Below are 15,928 nucleotides of genomic sequence, written 5' to 3'. Positions count from 1 at the left end.
GATATACCAATTCAACAAACGATGGCCTAACTGAAGGAAACAATAAAAACAAGCCAGGGCCAGAATGGTATCATATGAGGGCCAAAAACCCAATGCACCTGATGGCTGCTTCATGCTTTGCCTCCCATCAGAAGTCAGAGGCAATGGTGCTAGAAGGTTGACCAGCCGTAGAAGGCCAAACACAAGACCGTCCCGAGTCACCTCGCTGCCCATGCCAAGATGACGTGCGTCTGCAGCCCGCACATTGCCAGCGTGTCCAAAAAGACCACTGAAGCAGGAACGAGAAGCCACTGAGCCATCAAGACCACTGCGCGTCGTGAGCCGTTCGCCACTTGCAATATAAGGGTGAACAAGTGCTGCTGCAGACTCGATCACGCTCAAGATGGTACCCACAGAGACAGCCTCGAATGATTGCTCAAGAGAAAAGTCCAACAGCTTAAGTTGGGCATCAAGTGGACCGGTGCCCATTTGAAAAGAACCACTGTAACAAAGACCATCATGAGCATCTTAATCATACTAAGTAAGGGTCATTCATTTGTGCTGTGGTTATTCCAATAATTATTACATTTAGAGACAAAACAAGAACAACACTTCCATAAAATAAAGAATGGCAATGTCATTCGGCAGAGACAATAAGTAAATCAAACACATACTTTTTTCAGAGGAAAAACAACATTGGTGTGGATTAGACAGAACCAGATTGATAATTAGTAATATCACGAAAAAAATTATGAGCAAACAAAAGAGGAGGATTGCTTTGGGACCCACTGGTCCTAATGAATTTTCTTGTTCCAAATAAACAGCAAATGTGAGTCATATACAGAAGGACAAGTTATTTTAGGTTTGCAAAGCTAGCTTATTATAATAAATCCATGTACCAAGTTTCAGTTCAATATGTTGAAGGGTAAGGGGAAAAAGTGTGGAAAACGAATCCATGTATAATATGTGATTTTTCTAAGTCCAAAAAGGGCAAAACTCCGTGAAAAATTGGCCAAACACTCGGAAACTCGAACTTGTTCTGTGTAACTTATCATGATAAAACCATGTACCAAGTTTCAGTTGAACATGTTAAAGGGTATGGGGAAAAGTCTGGAAAAACACAGGTGGGAGAAACAGACAGACAGAGAGGAAACCTATAGTTCCCTTCGGTGAAACGGGTAGAGGACTAATAAAACAAAACTTTTATTGAGCAATACTTATATTGAGTCCGATTTATGTCTATCCAACACTTCATGAATCAAAGTACTGTATAAAATAGAGAAATTTATGGCAAGCTTGTATTTATTACACAAAGACATTTGACGGGGCTCAAGCAAGTTTGGTCAGAGGCCAACACACTGTGCTTTGACATTAAGTGAGGTTTTCACGAACCTGTCTGTAGACAACATGTGCACCAAGCGTAGCAGAAACTCGTTAAAAAGGCCTGGATGAGACGAGGACAAGTGTATCTGAAGCCTTGAAAGCAGGCCCTGCAAGGCGTGCAGGACGGTCGGGCCAACCTCCTACAACCGAACACAAAAAGCAAACAAACATCGACGAAACAGGAAAGAAGGTGGCAGAGAAGAGGCATTGAAACCGTTCAAAATTCGATTGTAAATTACAAAAGCCAATAAGTATGTGACAGGTTTGTTTGCAATGAAATGTGAAAATAATCCTGATAGATAGGTTTGTTTTAACAAAGCTATGCAAACTAGATCAAAGTTGATGGCGCGCCATCGCAAATCCACACACTTCCCACCTAGAGCAAAGTTGAAAGATATCGAAAAGTTCCACAAGGAATAACCCAATATTAAATTTTGAATTTAATTTTTTCCCTATTTTGAGCCCTGTGATCCTCAAGTCCCCACCCCTCGGGCATGAACCGGAGGTCAAATCCAAAAAATCGTTACATATTGTTACGTTTATGGGGGTAGGTGAAAGAATCCCATAGGAAAGGTAGAACTGTATAATTAATTATAGCATGGACCATGGACACAAAGGAGAAATCTCAATGTAGTTACGTAGGGAAACTGCAGCTTAAGATTGTTTATGCGTCTTCACACGAGGGGTGAAGCAATGCTAATTCGTGTAGGGATTAAGGCTAATTTCCCCCAGTGCATGTTCCCGTCTGTAATTTTCCCATTACATTTTGCTGACAAGACCGGCCATGAAAACCTCCTTTAAACAGCAACAACCGCCGACAAACGCCAAGCAGAGCCGATCGGACTCAAGCCCCGCCCAAAGGACCTAATAGGCCGTGAGGCCATGCCCCGAGAGACACCATTGGCCCATGGAATGTGGGTGGGGTGAACTGGGAGCCGAACAATCCGATTGGTTCATCTGAGTGAAGAGGAAGAGTTGGTTGGTCTCTCTGCTGGTTTTTTCACGGAGAAGAAAGGCGCCATTTTTTAGGTAACGTTTGTGTGCTGTCCAGTTAGATGCGTTCTTGCAGAGTGAGGAGCTCATGGTGGCGTTGGTGGCATTCAAGGGAGGTTTCGGCGACTGCTGAGCTCGTGGTGGGCTGGGGTCCGTTGTGCTTCCCCGGACAGCAGAGGGACATGAAAGAGGGCCGTCTCTACAACTTGTCTCACAACCTTCGGCACCCTCTTGCGTGCTCATTCAAGCGGGAGGCTCTGAGTCTCGTCACCACCAGTCTCCTCAAAAAGGGCTACTTGAGGCCAGAGCTACGTGCCGGCAGAAGGGACTTTACTTTCATTTTACTTCCCCCTGTGTGTTCATATTCATGACTACATGGAGGATCCTCGGAGTAGAAATTTCGATTCGTTTGCCTCAGCATTTATTTTATTCCTTGGTTTATTCTCATTAAGTTCAATATTGTTGCATTTTATTTGTCGTGTTCGTTTATTTGTTGTGGTTTTGGTATAAACCCGTGTGCTCCATTCAGGTAAACGTCTTGGGTCCCGTCATTCCTGCACGTGTAAAAAAAATACCGCCATTTTTGGCCTGCCGCCTTGGGAGTAAAAGCTGTTTGGCCATTCGTCATCCAGTGGTCATAATCGCTGGTGACAGGACAATATTTCATGTGTCCACCAATGCCAATTGCACATACAAAGTTTAATTTAAAATTGCTTTAAAATGAGCCCGTAATTGCATTTTTGGTCCTTGACCTTTTGACCCCACCCCAGGAAGGGCAGGATCAAAAATGACACTGCTCTTGCACATTCTTGCCATGTGGTGATCATAACTAAGGCCGAAAAAAATATATTGCTGGTCTCTGGGCAGACCAAAGTTCCAGAATTGATGCGTTGATGCGGTTTTTTTGGGGGTTTTTTTGAAAAGCATGGATTGCACATATAAAGGTGTTGTTTTGTGTGTCCTCATGCCTTGCGGTCCTCCTCATCTGCCGTGGCGCCGTCCAGAGAGAAATTAAAGACAGCCAATGGGACTTGTAGGCCTTTTTGGTAAATAATGAACACAAGCTTAAGTTATTTTAAAATGTATTTATTCTGAAAATTATTAAGTTCTTTTTTTCTTTTTTTTTCTTTTTTCTTTTTGTTGATTCTTCAAGCATATTATAGACTGCCATTTCGTTCTCGAGATCGCCTCGCCGTACCGTCGAACATTCTAATGCGTCCATCCACACTGCGAATGCGCAAGTGGTCTTAAAGGCCTATGGTCTCCCACGATCTCTTCTCCCAGTCCACCAGATTATCACAGACATACAACTTCATGACAGACGAGATAGGATCCAGGCCTAACTAACGAGACCACCCGCAGCTCTCTCGGCCTTCTGGTTGCTTCACACAAACCCGACAAAGAACGTCTTCGTTTCAATAAATGACAATATCCAGCCGATTGGATTCATCACGTCAAGGCACACAAGACTACTCATATCTTTGGAACGGCTGGTTGGATTTGGACAGACTAAACGTAGTTTTGTAGGGGAGAACCGTACGCGAACGTCGATACCAATGGCGACCCTCACAGACCCGTTTTACCAGAGATAGCGCGCCGGCCCGGCAACAACAGGCGTGCGCTGTTGTAGGTACCGTTGGAAATTAAAAAAAAAAATTCTTGATGCGCAGGGTCAAAATCGATGCGCGCGCTGACCAGAGACCGGAAATATATTTTTCTCGGCCTAACCAAGCTTGGTGAATTTCTGCACAACTGTTCAGGAGATAGCGTGACAGACAGACGGACGGACATATAGACAGAGAAGACAGACAAGACAAGACAGACAATTATGAGGCTGTTGTGGGAATACATTATGCTGGACATCCATGAGAGTGCAACCTGGTGGTAGTGATGGTGATGAAATACCTGACAGCTGCTGGTCGTGTGAATACTCCTGCCAGAAAGAAAACGATGCAAAGCGGCCACCAGGTTCGTATCTGACACCATGTCCTGGGCGATGCTTTCTGAACCTGCCATATTGGGTAAATGTAAACAAAGGATTCCGATCAACGGAAGAGTGAGAAACGTGAATATAGTTAAAGTGCACATGGGTGGAATTGTAGTTCAATACGTGATTCAGCAGAAGTAAATCACAATGCAAGAAATGAAGGAGAAATGTGAAAAACAAAATGTCGGAAAGTTGAGTGCGGAAGAATAATGTACCTGAAAACAAGAAAATGCCACTGTGATTAGAGCTTTAAATCACAACGTAATGACTATTTTCCTTGCCAACACGATAAATCTTCCTCGGGTCATGCCATTTAAGCAATAATAAATGTTTAATGGTGACAATAAATATGTGATGATTGACAAGCAGTATGGCACGGTGGTGGTGGTGAGCTGAAGTTATTCACGGACTGTTTATCTTCATTATCCTCGAATTTGATCAAATCATACACCGGGTTCAAAGATCAAAAGCAATAATATAGAGGACCTTTCATGAATGGCAAACAGCGGAAGTGCAAGAGGGAAAGCAGGTCTCTCACCAGATGGTGGTAAGTTGGTCATGAGAGCCAGGCTCTGGAGTGCCAGGCACCAGGTCACCAAGCTGGTGTTGGGTTGCCATGCCAAGGTGGCAAGCAATGAAGAAATAGATCCTGACACATTGTAACAAAGAGAAGGAAAGGGAATAACCACTCCACCATAAGTTAAACAATTTTAAACATGTCTCAGCAGTCGACCTAAAAGAAGATGACACCGGTTTGAAATGTATATTCTGGTATAATCAAAACGTGAAATGATATTGAAATTGTGATTCAACTATAAGCCAATTACAGAGCGTATAAAAATAGAAGAGAAAATTGCAAAACTAGTTACGAAAACATCACACCTTCAATTGTGAATGTTCCTCAAGTTTACAATAAACCGAATTAAATGCCGTACAGGAAGGGAATAACCTAAAAATTAAATTCTCAGCGCTGCATTCGCCTCTCAAGAGTTGTGGGCTAAGAGGGTGGGGCAAATAGTCAAAACCGATATTCAACTTTGACAATGCACCTCGATTTTCCAATTCTTGTGTTTGTCCATTTATCTGACTACTTGTTGTTGTTCTCCTCTTCTTCCCTTTATAAGGGGTAAGATCCAATGGCACCACGCTCCTGCCCTGCCGTGACCCCAATTCTCTTCTACTCCCCTCTGTCCTCATCCAACTCTCTCCAACTTCCAACCACCCCACCTTATGGATAACCCTATTCACACAATTCTCCCATCTCAACCACGGTCTACCTCTTTTCCTCCTACCTTGTTCCCTCACCATATACCCTCTCTTTGCCATTCTCTCTTCCCCAATCCTCACCAAGTGTCCAACCCATCTCAGCCAGTATTTCACCAATCTCCCCATCAAGCTCATCTGCACACCAATCTCCTCCTTGTGTTCATCCATTTTCATTCTATCCACTCTCTTCACTCCCATAATCCTCCTGACCCAATTGTTCTCACAAACCTACAGCCTCGGTTGTCTCTCTATCAGTGCCACCATCTCCAGACCATAAAGGTAGGCCGGCGTTACACAAGACATCAGAACATTTCCTTTCAATCTCCTTGAAACCTTTCTGTCTGCCATTACACCCTCCACCCTCCTTCACGCATTCTCACTCACCTAAATCCTCTTCCGCAATTCAGCCTCTGACTTACCATTCCCGGTTACTGTTCCACCCAGATACTCAAACCTATTTCCTTGTCTGATCTCCTTCCCCTCTAATCTGATATTCATTTATTTTCTCTGCTGCTCAACCCACATCACCTCAGTTTTCTGCCATGCTCATTTTCAGCCCATATTTCTCAATGCCTCCTTCCACTCCCTCAGTACTTCCTGCATCTCCCGCCCACTATCCTCCACAACAGCCAGATCGTCTGCATACAACATCCTCCCCAGAATATATTTCATGTTTACATTCCTGGTTACCAGCTCCATCACCATGATAAACAGGAGTGAGCTGAGATCGCTTCCCTGCCTCAAACCAATGTTCACATTGAACTCCTCTGACATCTCAGGACCAACCAAAACTCTTCCCTTTGTTCCCTTGTACATCCCGTACATCAACCTAACTTCTGCCTCCAGCACTCCCATCTTTCTCAGTGTCACCATCACCATCTCTCTCAGGACAGTGTCGTAAGCCTTCTCCAGATCCACAAATCCCAAAGCCATTTAACCTTGCACCTCCAACCTCTTCTCCACCAGCTGTCTCAGTGCAAACAACCCTTCTGTCATTCCCCTACCTTTCTGAACCCCTGCTGCTCTTCTCTGATCTCCTTCCCCACATTCTTCCTTATCCTCCCATCTAGAATCATCACCAGCACATTCATGACATGACTTGGGAGCGTAATGTCTCTGTACTTCCTTGGATCTTGAACATCCCCCTTCCCCTTCCAAATCGACACAATTAACCCTGTCCTCCACTCCACCGGAATTGACCCATCTCTCATACATGCATTTTGCAACCTCTTCGTCCACCTGACTCTGACTTCTCCCACTGCATGTATCATCTCTGTACACACCTCTTCAATGCCGTCCACACTTCCTCTTCCGTGATCTCCACCAACTCCACTTTCCCCTCCATATAACTCGGTAGCTCCAGCTCACCGTTTATTCCTTCCCGGTTCAACAGCTGTTCTTCCTTCCCACACCTTCAATACTGCGCCCCTCTCTGTCACTAGCCTCCCGCCACGAACTTTATTCACCTCCCTCACCCATCCCACCAATTCATGTCCTTGCTATCCTCATCCCTGTCACGAGCCAATTTATAGATCATCTTCCTCCCACCATCCTCTTCCAACTTGTTGTACACCGCATCTTCCATATCATTCCTACCCTTATCCACAGCTCTCCTTGATGCTTTCTTCTTCTGCCCGTACAGGTGAAGCAACCCTGCATCTGGCTGCTTCCCTCTATCCTCGATCCTCTCTATCCTCTTCCAAACCTCCTTTTCACCAAATGTCTCCGCTGCTTCCTCGGTCCACCACACCTGGTTTATATTCCTCGGCGATGCACTCTTTCCTGACCACCTTCCACACAACACTTCTGCAATTCTCCTAAATGCCTCTCTGTAATTCTTCCACTCCACCAAACTTTCTGCTTCTTCACTAATTTGCTCATACGTGGTCCTCACCCTCTCCTTGTACTCTACGGCACATGGCCCCTACACTTACCCCACCTAATAACATTCCGACCTCTGCTCTTAACCTCCCTCCTTTTCTTCAACCTCACCACAAACACCACAGGCTTGTTCTGAGTGGTAACATGCTCTCCTGCCATTGCCTTGCAATTCCTAACCCTCCACAGCTGTCACTTCCTTACCACCACCAAATCCAGTTCTGTTCTATGCCGTCCACTCTTATGTGGACAGCACAAGATTACCCTGTTTCAAACAGGGCAATCTTGTGGCTTTCCCAATTTTGAAAGAATGAACCAGCTATGGCCATCCCATTCCTCGCCACCAGCTCCAACCAGCTCTTGACCCTCTCTATTCCTCGTTCCACAAAACCCAATTTACCAACACATTCCTCTTCACCCAGCTCCGTTACTCCAACATGCACGTTAAAGTCACCACTATGCACAACATCAGCTCCATCTCAACCATTCCCATCATCCTCTCCAATGCGCCCCTGAATTCCTGCTTCTCCATCCCAGACATTCCCTTTTGTGGCCTATATACTGACATAAAACACATAATTTGCCTCTGTATCACCACCCATGCCATCACTATCCGTCCCTACTACCTTTCCACTCTGACTACCTGCTTGCTGATCTCTTCCGATACTGATAATCCAACACCATTACTCCATTACTTCTTCCATCCTTCTCCCCCTCCCCCCTTCCCTCCCTCCCTCCCTCCAAGTGCAACAGCTTGTATCCTCCTACCAACCTCCTCGTCTTGTCCCCTTTCCATCTGTTCTCCCGCACACACAACACTTCGCACCTCCTTCCCTGCATCATCTCCACCACCTCGACCCCTCTCCCCCTTGTCTCCTTCACTCCAAATTGATCCCAGATTCAAACTACCCAGTCGAACCTCACTTCTGAACCGCTGCCCGCCTGGCAGAGCTAGTACCATCTTGATTAGTTTGGGACACTCAGGTCATTAATCAGCAGCACTGCCCTGGCTGACCTGCTGGACCTCCTACCCAAGACTGTTATCATAATCCTGTGTGCTTACACGCACACACACACACACACACACACACACACACACACACACACACACACACACACACACACACACACACACACACACACACACACACACACACACCACTCTTTCTGCACTCGCTCCCCCTCCCTCCCCACCCTCAAAGCACTCAAGACAAAGTAAAAAAAGTAACATTACAAAGTCAACACCACAAATGCTTTTCACACTCAATTCCCGCTGCACAGTTCGACCCCAATTTCCCTCGCGCAATCTTCCTCATTGTCTCCCTCGTACAATCCTCCCTGTTCAGAATCTCTACCAAGCCTCACACCCTCGGTCCACCAGCCCCCTGCCATGCATGGGGCAAGCCATGAAAGAAAACCGATTTGAGTCGACAGGCCCAAGAGCGAACCATAGCGGTCCGGCCGAAGCACTGCACTTCATCGCAGGCCGAACCGAGTCCACAGGCACAAATATGAAAGCCTGCCCAATGCGCCAAACCACTACACTTCACAGCGTGTCGAGCCGTGTCCTAAGGCACAAATATGAAACCAGGACCAATGAGCAGCACTACTGCACCTCACCGCATGTCAAGCCGAGTCGACAGGCACAAAGACAAAACCTAATCCAATGAGGTTACATTGAAAAACATATTCAAGGTTACATTGAAATAAACAACTTAAATTCATCAGGAAAAAATAAAATATGATTATTCTGCTTTAATTTTGCCTGAAAGAGTCTTGGAATTCCAAAATTTCCCATGAGGGGGGTGGGCCTTGGTTGTTTTGCTCCCTCACACCACGGATCCTTTCCATCCTACCTCATTTTCTTCTCTCAATGTTGACAACTAGGACGACAATTTCTGCGACCTGCATAACACCTTGAACTGTTTATTTATATACACCATACCATCGCCAATACCTGCATACAACCTTGAATTATTGATTTATTATATACACTTTACCATTTGGAGTACCAACATAACTCTGTATTATTTCTTAATTTGGTTATTTATTTATGAAAATATAAATTAAACACATCACGGTTTTAAGGTGTGGTTAAGAGTCGCATCCTTAATGAGGATTTACATTCTAGTGCATGTAGAAAGTACACTATCGTGTACGTGCATCTTTGTCACGTATGTGATTTATGAACAACCTCACAAACCTTAGATCAATGCAAAAAAAAAAAAAAAAACGAAAAAAGACCTAAATATAAATCTACATAAGTATGTCAATGGATATCCGTCCATCCACGTTAGACGTCAACCCACTGTTACAAATGATCTCAATTAAAGGTCACATGGAAAATGAAAAGTCATATGAGAGAGAGCACCATAAAGGAGAGAGATAAGTAGAAGAGAGACAGCATCAAATGCTTCCAACTCAAGTTATAGTCTGCAAAATGGTTTCCAAAAGGCACAAGGCCTTTGTATGACCTTTGACCTGTTGAACCAAATATTGAATCAATTCATCTTTGTATTACAGTCCATACTTCTGACAAGTTTGGTTGAGATCCCTTCACAAGTTATCATGATATCAAAAAACTGATAACGGCTGGACGCATGGATGGACAGACAACCCAAAAACATAATGCCTCCGGGTCTTCCGCTGCAGAGGCATAAACATACACGTCAAGCAATTAAGTTTGTTAAAATTTGGTGGGGAAACTGGACGATGGTGGGGCAACTGTGAGACCTCACCCTGACTGAGGGGAACTGCTGGTTGACGGCATGCCGAAAAGCTGTAGAGCTCCGAACCCGTTTCCACAACTGCAGCTGGTCCCATTGTCTGGCTCAACGTCAACCACAGGTGAAGTAAGGAACCAAGCTAAAAAATAAAAAAAATACATGAAAAGGTTAAAAAGGATTGGGCACACAAAAAAGCACAATTCTATTTGTTGTGCAAACTGGAGGCTCATTTGCAAATGCATGATATTATATCTAAGGCAGTTTCTAAAACCTGAATGACTCAGACAGAGGAAAATTCCTTTGTCCAATTGATCCAGTCACACACGTGTTGTGACATTATTGTGAATTGGTGGTAAAAGCTCGATTTTAACAAAAGAAGGCAGGGGGAGTAAGTGCTCAACAGGAGTACATACCAGCAGTGGTGAAGCTGCATAGACAAAATTTGACCCATTGAGTCGAAATGTGATCATCACATCACCAAGAACAATATTACATTTCCCTAATTAATTCACAAATCTGAACCTAGGAAGAATTTGCATTGCAAAATTCTCAAGGAGCACTGTTGCTGTGCTCCAAAAAGAAAAGGTTGGACATTATTTCAGTGAAAACAAAACAGAGTAATAAAATAAAATTGATGTCTCTTTCTGTAAGGGTTCATATGTCAATGGAAAAAAATAACCCCGTTTACTGGGGGTAAATTGTGATTTTTCAGAACTTTATTACACCATCTTGAATACATCACTTATATAGATAACTAGCTGAAGTAAAACGGGGGAAAGAGGGATGGGATATTGAGAGGGGAGGGAGAAAGGGTGAAGGGAGGGGGAAAGAGGGAGAGGTGGAGGACAGGAGGTGAAATGGAGAGGGAGAGGAAGAGATATACTGTGTCTGTGTGTGTATGTATATATGCAGACATACATACATACATACATACATACATACATACATACATACATATATATATTGGTGGGCTTTGACAGGCCCCACTGGCTTTTTTGGGGGGGAGAGGGGAAGGAAGGGGAGAAGGTAAGGAGGACAAATTTACCCACCACGTGAAGAGTGCTTCAACCTCAGTGTTACCCAGGTTAAAAAGCAAATTGTAATATGCTCTGCTACCACCACCAGGTGGCGCTGCATGGAACACATTTACATAAAGAACTTACGCTCCCTCCCCAGTGCCGCAAACCCCTGCAAAATACCGCAGCCACAAAGCCATTACCCCCAGCACCCCACCCCCACCCCCCACACAAAGTTGCATTTGTACCCCAAATTTGAAGTTACATTGTAACTTAAAAGATGTGGCCATGCATAAGGAACAAAGAAAGAAGACAGACAGAAAGCCACAGACATAAAGACAATGGCGTTTATATATACTCGTAGATTGAAGACCAAAACATAAGTTGTACATATAAAAGCTATTTACGTGAGAGCATATTTGTGAAGTTGTACCATAATCACAGCTTTATGAAGAAGATTCATGTAAAGGTTTTTTTTTTTTTAAGAATCAGTCAAATACATACAGCAACTAAGCAAATCTTGTTAAAAAACCATATGGACAAAACAGAAAAAGACATATCGGGTTAGCAGTAAACGAGCTTGTCGATATGTTGCATGCAACAAAGCAGCCTAAGGCTTGGATTTAATTTTGGACATTGTATTGTTTCAACTCAACGATGATCAGAAAATGTTTCCTGTGAGGGGAAACAAGCTACTGCTGAACATTGGCCTTCTTTTTTGCTCAGATGAAGGGCTAATTATTGAAACGACACCCATAACTTGTTTCCCACACCACTTGCCTTCATATAACTAGTAATCCGCTGGACATTTATAGACTTCAGTTAAAAACTAGAAGGGCACTTGGTAAAGCGCGTAGTCTCGCTTCGCATGCTCATTCTGGACAAAAGTGCCATCAATAACTGACCACACTAGTATTATGGCCTACTGCTATTATGGCACATATACCCATATCATCCATGCACCCATTTATGCAACATACATTGCCATTATCAGTGGCTTAATTGATTAATTGTTAGAATATTTAATAACCACTTTTGTGCATATTAAAGCTGAATTATGTCAATGAAGGTGAATATGAAAAAAAAAATCAAACTACATTCCCATGGCTAGTGGATCGTGTGTATAAAGCTCCACCTCTAATCGGCGACACAAAAATTTAATCAGCTTCTTCTCATCGCCTCCCTAACTAACTCATCCACCAGGTTTTGCCATAATCCGTCAACAACGTTTTAGGATATCGTGCTATATATTTATTTTTCCTCCATCTCTCAATATCGGTGTGCACCCCGATTTAGAATAGGTACACCGTATCCCTGCGCATCGTAAGAGGCGACTAAGGGTTGGCGTCAGGAAGAGCATCCGGCCATAAAAACATTGCCTCAAACAGGGAACCATGATTGTCATGGGTCCCGCAAGGCTAACCCCCGCTCTAGCGGGGAAAATGGCCTAAAAACGATCATTCATATTCATTCATTCTCAATGGGGAATTATCACTTTTTAAAAATTTGTAAATGTTCTAATCATTTTGTCCTTGTCGCACCCCCTAACCTGTCCACAAAATTTAGTACAAATCCATCCATAACTTTTTGAGATATCTCCTCAAAGTCAGACAGACAGCGGTGAAAACATAACATTACATAACATCCGTCCACCTTCAGTCGCAGAGGTAAAAATAAGAAGTAGGAATAAGGAAAAGATAGGTTGTGCTAAGAAAGTGCTTCCAAAAGAGCTTTGAAACATTCAGTATGGAGTCAAACCTTCAACATCTACAGCACAAGTACTTGGCATATCATACTATTATTCATTACTAGTAAGCTTTGAAGCACTGAATAATTTTGACCATCACACTTCTTCACAAAGGAAATTCTGTTATTGGATTTGTGGATGATATCCCCTAACTTTCTGATGTGGATGATGATTTGTGGATGATGATATCCTTTGACCGGGATTCGAACCCTGATGTTGGGCTAGCCGCTAGGGTGCCGGCTTAGGATCCTACGATCCTGGGTTCGAATCCCGGTCGATTGCTGAATTAACGCCAGGGGGGTTGACTCAGCCTGTCATCCTTCCGAGGTTGGCTAATTGAGTACCAGTTCACTGGTAATTCCCTGTTTGTCGTAAAAGGCGACAAACAGGGTTGGCGGCAGGAAGGGCATCCGGCCGTAAAACATCGTTTCAAAAAGGGGACCAAAAAACAACAACAACCACGGTTCCCGAAAAAGGCCAACCCCCGCTTTGCGGGGAAAAATGGCCTCTAAAGGTGGTTATTTTTTTTATATATATATCCCCCTGTTACTGGATTAAAACTTCAACTTCTCTGTGTTTTTCAGCCTTGAAGGTAAATTAATTTGCATTTAGCTCATCAGCGATCGCCTTATGCTTCAGGAGATTTGGTCTCTGGACGTTCTCCTTTCTTCATCTAATTATGCCATGTACTTCTGCCTTATCCCAGCCAAAGATAAGAGAATACCCTGACTTTCATTATCTTGAAGTACACCATCACCATATAAAACATTATCTTGCAGCACGTGTTACAATGAAGTGAAGAATGTTCCAAATCTCAGCTCAGCAACTAGTGCCAGGAGTGGGATTAGGACCATATAATAAAATATAGGGTACCAATAATTAGCTGAAATAAAAATACAACACTGTTTTCTTGTCTTTCTTTTATAAACTGCAAGTTCGAACAATATTTACTTGAATAGTAAGATCCTGTGTTTCCTGTACAACTTTCAGGTTACCACATTCATCAGACATCTTTGTAATTACATCAAGCAGGTCTCCGTTTGCCAAAGGTGGGAATTACTGCAGTGGATTATTCACACACCACCTTCATTTACATCAAACAGATAGATGTTTACATGATCTAAGCATTATCACTCAATCAAGCACGACCATTATCCAAAATCCATGAAATACTTGTAATTACATGGAATGGAGCATTCATTGCCGAGCTATTTCTGCATTTCAAATTTCAAGCGCCAACGCCATTACACGCCTTTTTCAGCTGATTCTTCTTTACCTTAATTTTGACTCCAATCTGCAAATAAACCAGTGTTCCTATAGTCTGTGAAAGGTTATGTTTACGGATTTTCAAACATTTAAACTCCTAGTGTCCAGTCCCTCCATTTTACTGGAATTACAGTCAAGATTGTTTGAAAATAAAGAATTTGAACATCTTGTTGAAGATGGCTGAATATAAAATGCCACAATTCTAGTGAAAAATCTGATTGTGTGCTAATGTTGAGGCCCATTTAAATCATGACGAGTCACTTCACTACGTGATGACGGGTTCATAACCAAGCTATTCAGCACTGGTACAGTTTATTACCGATATTCCTCTAAAATGCAAATTCCAACCATGAATGGTTTTCAAGGATAGATATTAAATTTGGGAGTCATGATGGCACTGAAAATGGTTTCAAAAAATTTCCAAAAGGTGTACAACCCTTCAATGTGGTGAAAAATAATTATCTGCATTATAAAAGGAGCCGTGTCTGTCTGTTTGTCATGTTATAACTTGAGAACAAATTAACAGATTTCAATAAATCAAACTACGGGTGGATTCAAGGAACTCCCAGGAAGGTTTGTGATGCAAATAAACGTCGATTTGTGTTTATGGGTACATGGGCACAAGTGTCAAAACTGCAAACGCCAACTTTTTGACGCTGGTTATCCACACCTGGAGGGCAGCATCTCCCAGGAATCCTTTTTTGTTAACTTGTTTTTAGCAATTACACAAAGGCAGGGATGAGGAGACCTCAGAGTTTGTTTCGTGCCTTGGCCCATGCCTAATACGCACCCCAGACAGTTTGAGCAAAAGAAAGAAGAGAGGAGAAGGGGAGGGTGAGAAATTGTTTTTATTTTGATCTTCCTCTTAGTGTGTTGTTTTATATTACTCACAATTCACCATCTAAAAAGGCTGTGATTAATATCCCATTAACACTCCCCCCACTACTCGCTACCTGAGTGTATAGCTAGGCCGATATCGATACACGGCCTAATTTTATTTTTTCCCATTTTTTTAAATCTTCCCCAATTGGTGTTTGCGTCAGCAAAGCGACGTGTCTTGTATTTAGTACTGCAATAATAAAAGGGGGGCAAATACATAATGGTGAGAAATTTTAATAAACACCTAAGAAAAAACAACGAGTGAATTCAAGCACACATTACCTGCACTTGGTGCAACTGCAGAGAAGCGAAGAGACGGTTAAAGCAGGCACTTAACATGGGTGCAGAGACAGATGGGCCAGCCTGCTGCAGAAACTGCAAGAAAGCCTCAGCAGAGCTGGAAGATGGGCGAGTTACACCTGCTGATAGGTACCAGATACAAGGCATGGGTATTCAACATGATTTCTGGGAAAGAAATAAATATTATTCGATCGTGACACAGCAGCTTTTCAACTCCAAACAAAAATCGTGGAATATTTTCAAAACGGAATAAAATAAAAAATGTACATGAATTTGCAAATGTAAATTTTTTTAAATTACACTTAATGTCCTCAACATAAATAATGTTGCCCCTCAGCCAAAGAATAACCATCAAAGAGCTCAAACTAAACTGCCAACTGTCGTGGTAGTTGAAACAAGCACCAACTGCTTACAAAAAACAGCAAAGCTCCCTAATGGCAAAAGTTACCGTACAGATGGTGGAACACACAAATGCAATCATCATGTTTACCTTCGCAAAAGCGGAAGG

General features: G+C 43.0%; 1 protein-coding gene across 3 annotated transcripts in view; it reads right to left on the bottom strand.

The window, feature by feature from the left end:
• The window catches only part of BIRC6 (baculoviral IAP repeat containing 6), a 538,457-nt gene that overhangs the window by 354,533 nt on the left and 167,996 nt on the right, over positions 1–15,928 (bottom strand). For all 3 annotated transcript variants that reach the window (XM_078784399.1, XM_078784400.1, XM_078784401.1), the window contains 6 exons: positions 15,403–15,542; positions 10,225–10,351; positions 4,881–4,991; positions 4,261–4,364; positions 1,372–1,502; positions 99–481 (listed from right to left, as the gene is read on the bottom strand). In XM_078784399.1, the coding sequence (XP_078640525.1) occupies positions 99–481; positions 1,372–1,502; positions 4,261–4,364; positions 4,881–4,991; positions 10,225–10,351; positions 15,403–15,542 (996 nt within the window). The remainder of the gene's footprint in view (positions 1–98; positions 482–1,371; positions 1,503–4,260; positions 4,365–4,880; positions 4,992–10,224; positions 10,352–15,402; positions 15,543–15,928) is intronic.

This window comes from Myxine glutinosa, chromosome 9 (genome assembly GCF_964187855.1).
Source record: "Myxine glutinosa chromosome 9, kmMyxGlut1.1, whole genome shotgun sequence".
NCBI lineage: Eukaryota > Metazoa > Chordata > Myxini > Myxiniformes > Myxinidae > Myxine > Myxine glutinosa.
Note: the sequence above shows the minus strand (reverse complement) of the source record. Positions and strands in the feature narration are given on the sequence as shown.